Raw genomic sequence first — 10,716 nt, 5'->3', positions numbered from 1 at the left:
ATTATTTTTCTTACATGACCTTATTTCATTCACAGCATTGTCTTTCTGCCCTTGTTTGAAGCATGTTTAATATACAGGTTTCCAAAAGCACTGTCTGGGTTAAAAAAATTGTGTTTCGAGAGGCTTTGACATTGTCATTTTCTGGTTGTTGCTTGCAGCTGCTGTTGTACAGGTGAGTATGGTTTTATTTTGAACTTAAAAGGACGTGGAATGTGCTGAGCTTTTTACTCCATTGTGTTTTATATCTGTATAATTGATGCACAGGACTTGGCAACCTAGATTCTTTATGTCTAAGAGTTTTTTTTTATTGATGTTGAATGCAACTTGATTGTGTTCCAGTGAAAAATGTTGTAGGATTTAGATGGATTCCAGGAATGCGTCAGCACAACAGTATATAGTCAATGTTTTATTTTTTCTCTTTATTGGATTTTGAATAATATGAACATGTGATGGTTCAAAATGCTTCAGTTTTAATCTTGCCAAAATTCTTCATAGCTGCATCATGTGAGACATACAACAGCATGCATTTTAGACGTCAGTAGGTTTTGCATGGTAGGAATTTTAAATATATAAGGTGATGTGTTGCCTGATAGCATTTCTTGATGGAGCAAAGGCTCAGAAAACTATCTTCTTTCTGTTTTTGAACTGTGAGAAGTGCATTAATATCATCGACAAAGTGGCAGCTGGCAAAGTGGAGTCAGATTCTTGCCAAAATTAGTGCAGCATCCAATAGCAAAGTGTGCGTTTAACCTCCTTTTCACCAGTTTAATTACTAGAAGAGTAAGATCAAGATAATGTGCCAAACTCTGTCAAGATACAGTTGTTGGGGAAAAATCGCAGGGTTCTTCTAATCTAATTCTCGCCTCCCTGATCAGCTCTGCCGTATGGCTATATTGATCATGAGGTGTTGCAAACCTACCCCTGTGTAGTAAAGTCCACTCAGATTCCTAAGAAACCAAAAAGGAGAGAGGAGTAACAATTTAGGCTTAATTAACATCTTTTTCTTTAAACTCTTGCGCTTGTCTAATCAAAAATCTGGAGAGAGATGCTCTTTGGCGTGCTTGAACGGGTGCATTTTTACTTTTCACAGAGCGGAGAAGGAATCGGCTGGAGTGGCAACACTGTCGCGGGGGGGAGAAAGAAAGATCAGAATTTACTGGTGCGGCCTGGAGGTCTCCAGGCTGGCTTGCCGGTGTGCCAGCCCCCCTGTCCTTTGGTGGGGGAGTAGTGGAGCTGCTCCATGGCGTTGCCGCCCCGCTTGGTCTGAGTGCCCACGGCCTGGATGGCAGGCCTCTCCTTGGCGCTGCTGCTCTGCTGCTCTGTGCCGGGCTGTGCGCCCTGGAGGGACGGCGGCGCGGTCCTCTTCGGGGCCTTGTGAGCTGGGCCGGCACCGGACACGCACTGCCAGGCCAGGTCCGTGGCCATCGGGATCAGGCTCACCACTCCTCCGTAGTAATTCCTGGCCTCGTCGCAGCTCAGGTGGTTCACCTCATCGTGGGGGTACCTGGGAGAGGTCACAGAGAGGTCATTCCTCCCCCATGCACACCCCGCGTGGTGTTGGACCTCGGCGAGATTCCTGTTTGTGATCAGCACGAGCGGCAGCCTCTCGAGGCGGTTTTTTTTTTCCGTCAGACCCTCTTCGTTTTAAGGTTACGATGAGGGTAACGTGCGGGAGTGGGTGGTGAAAGGGTCTTCTGAACAGCGCGTGTGTGAGCAGATGGCAAATTTAAAAAGAGGTTTAAAGTGGAACTGCAGTTTCCCAGTTTCTCAGACCAGTTATTCGATTTTGGTAGCAAAAGAAATTCGTTGGCGCTACAGAAAAATATTAGAAATTTCGAATTAAAGCGCAAGATCGTGAATGACGTGGAAGTGGCCATGCTGTCACAAACCTCGGGTCTCGCCACGGGCAAGAGCAAGAGTTCACGTGATGCGGCCCTTCCTGCTCAGTAGTCACTGTAATGATTAATGCAAGGTGATGTTCAAGCAAGTAAACACAGGTTGTGCAGCAGACATTTCACCACAGAAATGTTCCAGCCTTGTTAAATGTTCCAGTTAACACGCAGTATTTGTTGGCAAAACTGTCTCGAAGTCGAGAACAACATCTCTTCTGGATTAAAGGAGATGTCTTCACAAGCCTGCTGGTGTAAAACGTAACAGGGCCGCATCACATCGCCAGAAGTGACCTCGTTCTGAATCGCAGGACATGGTGCTGTGCACACCTGGAACTCTTGTCTAGTTTTACAAGTTACTGTGCACATTTTACTTTTATTGTGGTTTGAAATGCCCTCAATCAGTGCTAATTCTTTCTAACCCCGAAATAAAAAGGTAGCCTTGCAGTTCCAGTTTAAAGGAGGAAGTATAGATGGAGATTGAACTTTGTCACTGTTCTTAAACTTCAGCTTCTTTCTTGTTTTTTTTTGTTTTGTTTTGGTTGGGAGTTATCCAAAAGTGAAATGTTGTGTCTTCACAGGTTTTAGATGGTAGGGGGGGGCACCAGGAGAACTCACTTGGCCCGCAGTGCGCTGAGGTCGCTCGTGGGGCAGAGCAAGGCCTTGCAGGCCTCCAGGCTCTCGTCGGGAGGCCTGTTCTCAGGCGCCAGGCCCTCCAGGAGCTGTGCCACGCCGCGCAGGTCTGCCACGATCTCCAGGAAGAGGGAGAGGATGCGACGGTCGGTGGCGTTATTACAGTGATTGTCCAGATAGCGCTGAACCTGTACACCAGGCACAAGTCAAGTTGTTAGCTGCTGCACAATAGAAATGGGAGCATCTGCTATCCGGTGAGCTCCCACAGACGTAGTGTTTGAAATTGTTAAAAGAAGGAGCAGTTAGAAACAATTATGACAAAAGGTCTACCTTGGAATGATTCTACTTGATCTCATTTCTTAATTCTTTGTCTTGCCGATTCTATTTACAAAACACCCTTAATTTCTGAGCCAGAGCTTTTTGACTTGCAGCCTCGACAGCCTTCAGTTTACTGAATTCTCAAAGGGATTTAACTACGTAGGCGAATTCATATTATTGCTTCCAATAGAAGACAACTTTTACTGGTTAGAAATCGGGTGGCAGCATATTGTACAATCATTTGCAACAGAAATTAAAATGTTTCCTACAGGGCTACAGTTTCTCAAACTTGCATGAACATTGTAAAGTTTATTTATGCCCCCAAAAGTTGTGTAGGGCTACCCAACAGCAATGCATTTTGCAAATATATTTCTCCACAGTACATGCATCTTTAATAAGGTTTGCTAGTTTCTGACATCTTAGCCTCTAATAGCCAGTGATAGAGAGGCTACAGATTGTTCCAAACTGTTCATAGAAACAGAATATAAACAATTGTTCAAGAATTCCAACAAATGAAAGACATTTTTGAACAAATGCAGAATCTGTAAATAGGTAGTCTGCAGCTCTGCTCTTGGGAGGTCGCACTGTCTGCTGGGTTTCATAATTCAATGTCAACCTGACCCTCCAGATCATTGCCCCTTGACCATTAGCAATGGGGGCTGAGCCACTAGCTTTAGTATATGGCTGTCTAGGAATAGAGCAGCTCATCCCAGCCAAAAACATCCTTAAGGCACAGATCTGTTGAATTTGAGGACAGACCAAAAATGGGGTGTTTTGGGCTGCAGGGTAATGGGTTTTGGTGAAAGTGTTAAGTTAAAAGGTTTTAGATTGAAGCGGTTTGGTTTAAAAGATGACCGAGGTGAAGGGTTTAAGGGGTAGAAGATTTTGGTTTAAAGGGTTTAGGGGTTTGTATGAAGGGGTGATAGGGTGTGAATTGAAGGGGGAAGGTATGAAGGTTTGGGTTAATAGGTTAAAGGGCTGTTAGGGGTGATGGGCTCCTGCGGTGCGTGACTAAGCCCCCAGAGACGGAGCAATGTCGCCGCGGGGCCCCGGGGGCCCGAGCGCCTGCCTGTGCGATGGAGGACACGGGCTGGGTCCTCTCGCGCGCGTGCTCCCGCGTCCTCCCCAGCGCCGCCACGAAGGTCAGCTGCTGCTGCCGGAAGCGCCGGCGCTTCTGCTCGATCGCCCGCAGGGTCTCCCGCGCCGCGCTCATCCTGGCCCGCCCGCGCGCAGGCCTGCGGGCAGAGAGGAGCCGTCCCTCAGCGGCGTGGGGAAGGGCTTTCCCAGCTCCCCGGGCTGGAAGCACTAGGAATAATCCCTTACATTTCTACGGCACGTCTCTGGACTCTCCACTCCAAGCGCTTTACAGGTCATGGGGATCCCCTCCACCCCCACCTGGATGAGGCACCAGTCCGCTCCCCACACACCAGCTCTCAGTGGGGAGGGGAGCAGAGTGGTGGAGCCAGTTCAGAGATGGGGGTTAGCAGTAGGCTAGAATTGGTAAGGGCCAGAGATTAATAATACACTGCGAAATATAGGCAAAAAGACAAATATGCTAACTAGTAACAACTTTGTTTCCCAAACAACTGTTTGAACTTAAGAGCAGTTACAAATGAGAGTTGGCCCATCCATCCTGTTTTGTACTTGGCAGCTAATTACCCATCTCATCCGCATTGTTTCTCGATTTGGCTTCGATGGGAGGGTGGGGTGACTTGTTCCAGACTCCCACAACTCTTTGTGTACAGAAGGGCCTCCTGTTCTCGTTTTTAAGCGCACTTCAACGTGGACTCCTCTGGTGCCTTCTCGTTCATATTTCATGTGTGGCTGGGTTGGATTTGCCATTTCTTTTGTAGACTCTGAATACTTGGGTCAGGTCTCCTCAGTGCCTTCTGTAAGGCTAGAAGGGCTCAGTTTTCAGTCTCCGAGTGTGGGACAGTCTCTCAAGCCTCAGAATGGAACTATAAGGTGGAGACCAAACCTGCACAAAAACGTACCGACTGCGGTACGCGATTTTAACAGAGCCTCCCTTTCTGTAAGCCTTCGTTTGAATCGGATTGCATTTTCACATCTCCGCCCAGGTTGGCTGCGATGAAATTCACACTCAAGGCAAACCAGTAGGGACAAGCGCCTTTTAAAAGCAAATTTCGGTTTATCTTAAACACCAAAACCACGGTGAGAGTGGAAGCAGGGAGAATCAAACTAACCCAGTCTCCCCCAGGGGCGATATTGGCTGATATATAAAATATTTTAATATTAAGTTACTGCTTCTGTCACGTCTGCAACACAGCTACATTCCCGGACTCTTAATGGAGCCGTGGCTTCGGCAGGGACGACTGAACTGGATAAAATATACAAATCACCATTGCTGGCTACGCAGAGCAGGGAAACTCACTAAACTAAAACGCCACGGCTGCAGACTGCAATGCTTTTAACCGTAAAGAGAGTCCCTACTTGAAACGTTGGCTTAGCCTTTACTTGAAATGGACTTTTTTTTTTAAAAAAAGAAGGTACGCTAAAAGTCTCCTTACCTTTACTAATTTTATCCAGATTAACAAGATGGGCTGTGGTGTAATTTTGATCTCCTATTTAGCCTTTTTTAAAATATATATACACACAGTACAACTTCCCCGTTTCTGAATTTCAGGTGCAAAAAGCTTCACTTCAGAAGGAGCTCGGCAGCCATTGTTTACAGCGTTGCTAGGCGACACGAAACGTCACTTGTCTTTGACGTCCGCCAGCAACTGCGTCTGCCTTGGCGCAAGATAAACCAGACACATTCGCTAAACGCGCCCTTCTTCGGAGGTAACTCTTTGCTGTGCATTTCAGAGAAAATTCATAGGGATGTATGTCGTTTTGTTTCTTAAAATTCTGGCTCCCAGCGGCGTTTCCCATACAAGCAAACCCACGCATTTAAAAACTCGTCACCACCCTTGACTTCATTTTCACAAGAAAATGACCAATATAGGTGTTCCGCAGGGATCGAGCTCGTACAACACGATTATTAACACCCAAGACATTCGATTTTATTTTAGGAGTAATTCATGTATGGTGTTATGGTGTCCTGCATCTTGGCCGGGTTTGAACAACAGTTGACCTGACGGGCCAGTGTGCACGTTGAATATTCGGTTTGCCAAATTTGCCTCTTGTTAAAAACATCTCAAAAAGATGAACCAGGATATCTGGCGTGGCCTCTCATCTTCCTTTCACATAGTGGATTGATCGATCGGTATCTAACTCCTTAGGAACCAACGCGTAGCCCTGTTCCATAAATGCATACAGTATATATATACTTTATCGATCCCGTGAGCGAAATTGCAGATGAAGAACAGAGTGTGAGGATGCATGTTACTTGTTAATTTGCTATAGAATTCTGCGATATCTGTTGCATGTGAAGAATTTCATAGGCTCCGATAAATTGCGACTTCAACCACAGTACCGAGCTAGTGCTTCATCGATGAGGTTGGCTGTATTTATCGATAGGGAATCGCTGCAGGTCTCTGCGTGAGTTCTGGGCGCAGGTTGATGACGACAGCAACGGCCTTGGCAACCGACTGGCGTTGCTAGAAACAGACGGACCGCCGGCGAGAGGATTGTAAGAAATGACAAATGATTTCAATTTCTTTTCCTGTTGTAAACATTGTACCTCAAGTGTGGGATTCAGTTCCACTTTACCACACCGGGTTAACTGACTGACGTCCTGTCACACTGTCAGTAGAATAGGTTTCCTGCTTCCACCTGTAGTGAGTGACATTGGTCTTACTTTTGGCGAAATATGGCGCATTTCATCTTTAGGATAGCGACGTTGGAAAGCTTTTTTTATGTGATAAACTGGTAACTCAGGACAAAAAACAAAAACCAATTAAGCTTAGAGCCCCGTATGTTTTTTCTTTGGTTTTTGAGAATTATTGCAGATCACCGGAATTATTGCTGTCATAGTTTAACGGTGATTTTTATTTTTCAGAAACTTAACATACCTCCGTAAAAATGGACGCAACAACCAAACCCTTGCGAATCCCCCCAGAAATGGGCATTTATGCGGAAAAGCATGAAATCTTCGATTTGCTTCAGGTATGTCGAGTGTTTGACAAAATAATTCTAAACTGTGAAGTCGAGTCTCATCTGAATTTCGCTTCGTTTTGATTAATAACAGTGAAGTGAACTCCTGAGCACTGCATGCTAAACTATTTTAAAAGGCTTTCAAAGTATTAAAGCTACGAAAGCTCACCTCCCGGAGAGTGAAGGAAACTTTCTTCTACTTGCGATGACCTGCTATGGGCTTCGCTGTTGTAGTCCATGCTGACCAGACTGCTAGTGGACGAGCCTGAGGACCCTATCCAGTTCCTGATTGACCTGCTGAAGCGGGACGGCCTGCAAGGTGAGTGAGTCAAAGCACAGGATAGGGGGATTTTCTCACACGGCAAGCTCCTGGCAGCTCCTGGAACCTCACAAGGAGAACTGACACAAGGATGAAAGCATGGAAAAAAAAAATCAATTATGTTATTTTACCACCAGAGGGCGCTGTTGTTTCAAATGACAGGTGGTGTATCGTCCCAGAGAGAGTCTATTTAGTTCATTATGCTGTTTCCGTTGGGCAACTGCGGCACTTACATTTCTTAATTCTAGCCGAATTCATTTTGCACCACAGACCTAGCTTCCTGGGTTCACAGTAATACGTGTTGTTATACGAAATGAGCATAACGCTAGATTGATCTGTCCGTTCTCTGCGGGTGACTTTTGGCTGCCACATGTTTCCTTCAGGTTTTCTGATGTTTTTGGATTTTCTGTTGACCTTACAGCAGCTTTCTATTTCTCACACCAGATTTAGTAAACCGCCGCCCTGCACAGCATGCTGTACACGCTACATACCACATGGTGGCGCCCACAGCACTCCTTTGACCATAGTTCGTACCATTGAGCTAGATATCTGCCTTAAGGTTTCAATTTTCATTCAAAACACATGTGAAGCCGCAGATATAAAGCATTCCTTTCAGGCTTTCCAAGTCAATCTGAGAGCTATGCGTTTGTGATTTACTGATTAAGGCAGAAGATCACTTTTATTCTTCAAAGAAATTATCAAAGCTATGGTGATTATCTATGTATTTTTCAAGATGCTTAGGCTGTTAAGGATAGATTTTTTTTTTTGTAAATATTAGTTGTTAATTCAGTGTTCTTTATAGTTCCTAGAGTTTTCCTGTTGGGCCCACCAGCCTCTGGGAAAAGGACTATTGTAAGTATGAAGGAATTAATTGTGTCCATTTTTTTAATATAATGCATATACCTAATGCATATGTTTTACTAGTCGTCGTTTATGTTTAATTTTCTGTTTTTTTCAGTGGGTGTTAAAACAGGGATTTCAGGAGGAATTTGAAATTGAGGAGAATGCTTCTGAAGTTATTTTGTCAATTAAAATATAAAATAAATGCATTGGCATGCAGGATATGCTGTTAAGGAGTTGTGGAGTTTAAGAACGATGTTGTCTTTTGACTAAGATCTGGAGTTTTTGGAGTTTTCTTTTTCTGTAATTCTGCAAAACAGCACTTTTAAAGTCATGTGTTGGTACATAGGCACATGCAGCATCAAGGTGGGTGACCTATTCCCACAGCTGTGTGATGGAAAAAGGAGCACCTTGAATACATGAGATCAGGTGTACATACAATCGGAACATTCCCACGGACATCAGCAGTACGCATCACAGGACACAAACATCACCGGTGTGCACCAGTCTAAGCATTTTGTATACACACAGATAAATAGATTAAATTGATTAGATAAAATAAATTAGATTAGATTAGATAAATAGATAAAAAAGGGTCTGGTTTCCAAGATTAAGAACATCTGGTGTGTCCATAATGGGTACCTGTGTCTAGGTCATGATCCTGTCAGTATCTATACCTGACTGTGAACATAGACTGGATATTCATTCATTGATGTAAATCACTGTATCTGATTGTTTTCATGTTCTAGGCCACAATGCTGTGTGAACACACACATGCCACTCAGATTAATGCCAGTAGTCTACTTAAGGAGGAAAGTGACCTGGTCAAGAGGGCTCTGCAATACCAAGAAAAGCAACAGGTATGTACAGTACTGCAGTATTGTGGGTATAGTGTCAGTTCTGCAGTATAGTGTCAGCAAAACAATGGGACAGTGAAGAAAAACAGCTCTGCAATTTTTTTCTCTTCTATAACAACACACATCTTATTGTAAAAGCTGAAATACTCCCAGTGCCTTCCATTACAGGATTTTTATTTGCAGATCAATTATTTAATGAAACAGAAAGGTTCGTGAAGCTCTGGAACGAACACCCCAGCCGTATTGTGGGAGCTGACAGTTGTAAAGAACCACCTTTATAGAATTCTTTCATAATTACTCTACCTGCCACCCAACAGGGTGGACAAATGACCTCTTCTGTAGTGACATTTCTGATGTTCCTTGGAATAGAGTATGAATCTATTAAGTGATTAAGGGGCTGGTTTTAACTAGGCCTTGCAATGGAACATCATCACTAAAAATAAACGTTGCAGTGCAAATCTTCTTTCAGTTTTTCAGTATTTTAGATTCTAGATCATTGATTTGAATCTTAATCATAGTTTTCTATTCTTATACAGCAGGTTTGCATTTTTCTATAAATGCACTGTATTGCTGTTTTAAAAGATCAGGCTTATGAGTCCTGGTTAAATAGTCACATGTTTGAAAAATTATCTACCTGATGACGTCAGCCTTCGCGGCCTGACGTTTGAGCATGTTTTTCTTATTAGAGTTCTTAGTTATATTTCAGTTCTACTGTGGGTATTATATTGGTTTAATATTAATCTTTATTCTTTCACTGAATCAAGTTCATATACAGTAGAATCATATGACCACATTCTGACATGATTTGCACATTTTGTTGCTGGAAGCAAGTACAAGGATATTGTGGAGTTACTGAGGCCAGTGAAACCAGTCTTAGGAGTGGATATTTTGTGATACTTTGACATCTTAAGCTTGTATAAAATCTATAGAGGATGTGCATTTGTGATAGCTGTGTTTTCTGTCCAAAATATTTGCCTTGTTTTGTTTTTTTTTACACGGACACATGCTGGAAAAACAAGAAGTACTTCATCCCGACATTCTTGAAAATGAGTTAATTTGTCCTCATTAAAAGCTTAAAAATGCATGAATAAATAATGATTAAAAAATAAACATTTTCTTTTTTATGTTTTGCCATATGTAAAATAGGCTGAAATAATTTCTTCTCCATAAAGCGTGTTATAAATTTGCCCTCCCCCAGTCTCCTATCTAGACAGTTCACACGTATGCCAGGATCTTGCTGTACATTGGTAGCTGAAAAAAGGCTTGTTTTTTGGGGACCTTTGAGATGTGAGTTAATGCAATTAAATGATGGTAGTGTTGCTCTCTTATCTTTGAATCTGTAAGCAAGTGGATCAGAAACTTAAAAAAAGAGAGTGGGAAAAGGAGCTTGAAAAGTCACTCCCAGCGGTTTAATTATTTTAATTATCATCCTCTTTCAGATTTTCTAAAAAAGGCCATTAAAGGATGCCCGTTTGGGTTAATCTGATTAAAAACTGAGATGGATAGAAAGATAAAAGGCCATGGTGTCAGTGTTAATTAGAGGAGTTAAAACGGCCATTTGTGAGCTGGGAGTTTAGGGAGGTGTGTTTTTTCGATATACAGCACCTCATATTTTAGATATGTGAGCTTCTTTTTTTTTTGCTTTCTTTCGTTCTTTTATATTTTTCACAAAACACGTTCGTAATCATTTTCCCGATTGTCTGAACGCCGTTTATCAGGATGTACTAAGCCTGAGCTTGCTAAGCCTAATACTAAGCCTCATGCTAGTGAGAGCCTCTGCTGTGCTTATACTGCTCTTTGCTTT

General features: G+C 43.2%; 2 protein-coding genes across 6 annotated transcripts in view; one reads left to right on the top strand and one right to left on the bottom strand.

Annotated features, from left to right (window-relative positions):
- Window positions 1–393: 393 nt before the first annotated feature.
- On the bottom strand, window positions 394–5,545 carry spaca9 (sperm acrosome associated 9). Its single transcript, XM_088614794.1, has 4 exons — window positions 5,369–5,545; window positions 3,910–4,075; window positions 2,508–2,710; window positions 394–1,504 (listed from the first exon to the last, which is right to left on the bottom strand). The coding sequence occupies exons 2-4, from the start codon at window positions 4,051–4,053 to the stop codon at window positions 1,147–1,149; spliced, it is 705 nt and encodes a 234-aa protein (XP_088470920.1). The 5' UTR covers window positions 4,054–4,075; window positions 5,369–5,545; the 3' UTR covers window positions 394–1,146.
- Window positions 5,546–6,121: 576 nt separating this feature from the next.
- ak8 (adenylate kinase 8) overlaps window positions 6,122–10,716 on the top strand; it is a 45,593-nt gene continuing 40,998 nt past the window's right edge. The window contains exons 1-5 of one of the 5 annotated variants that reach the window (XM_088614791.1): window positions 6,122–6,432; window positions 6,802–6,908; window positions 7,131–7,215; window positions 8,018–8,067; window positions 8,805–8,915. In XM_088614791.1, coding sequence (XP_088470917.1) covers window positions 6,825–6,908; window positions 7,131–7,215; window positions 8,018–8,067; window positions 8,805–8,915 — 330 coding nt within the window. In that variant the 5' untranslated portion in view covers window positions 6,122–6,432; window positions 6,802–6,824. The other 4 variants (XM_088614788.1, XM_088614790.1, XM_088614789.1 and 1 more) reach the window with 4 other exon arrangements.

The sequence above is a fragment of the Lepisosteus platostomus genome, chromosome 21 (genome assembly GCF_059453375.1).
Source record: "Lepisosteus platostomus isolate fLepPlt1 chromosome 21, fLepPlt1.hap1, whole genome shotgun sequence".
In the NCBI taxonomy this organism is placed as follows: Eukaryota; Metazoa; Chordata; class Actinopteri; order Semionotiformes; family Lepisosteidae; genus Lepisosteus; species Lepisosteus platostomus.
The sequence above is the reverse complement of the archived record's forward strand: the minus strand, read 5'-3'. Positions and strand labels throughout refer to the sequence as shown.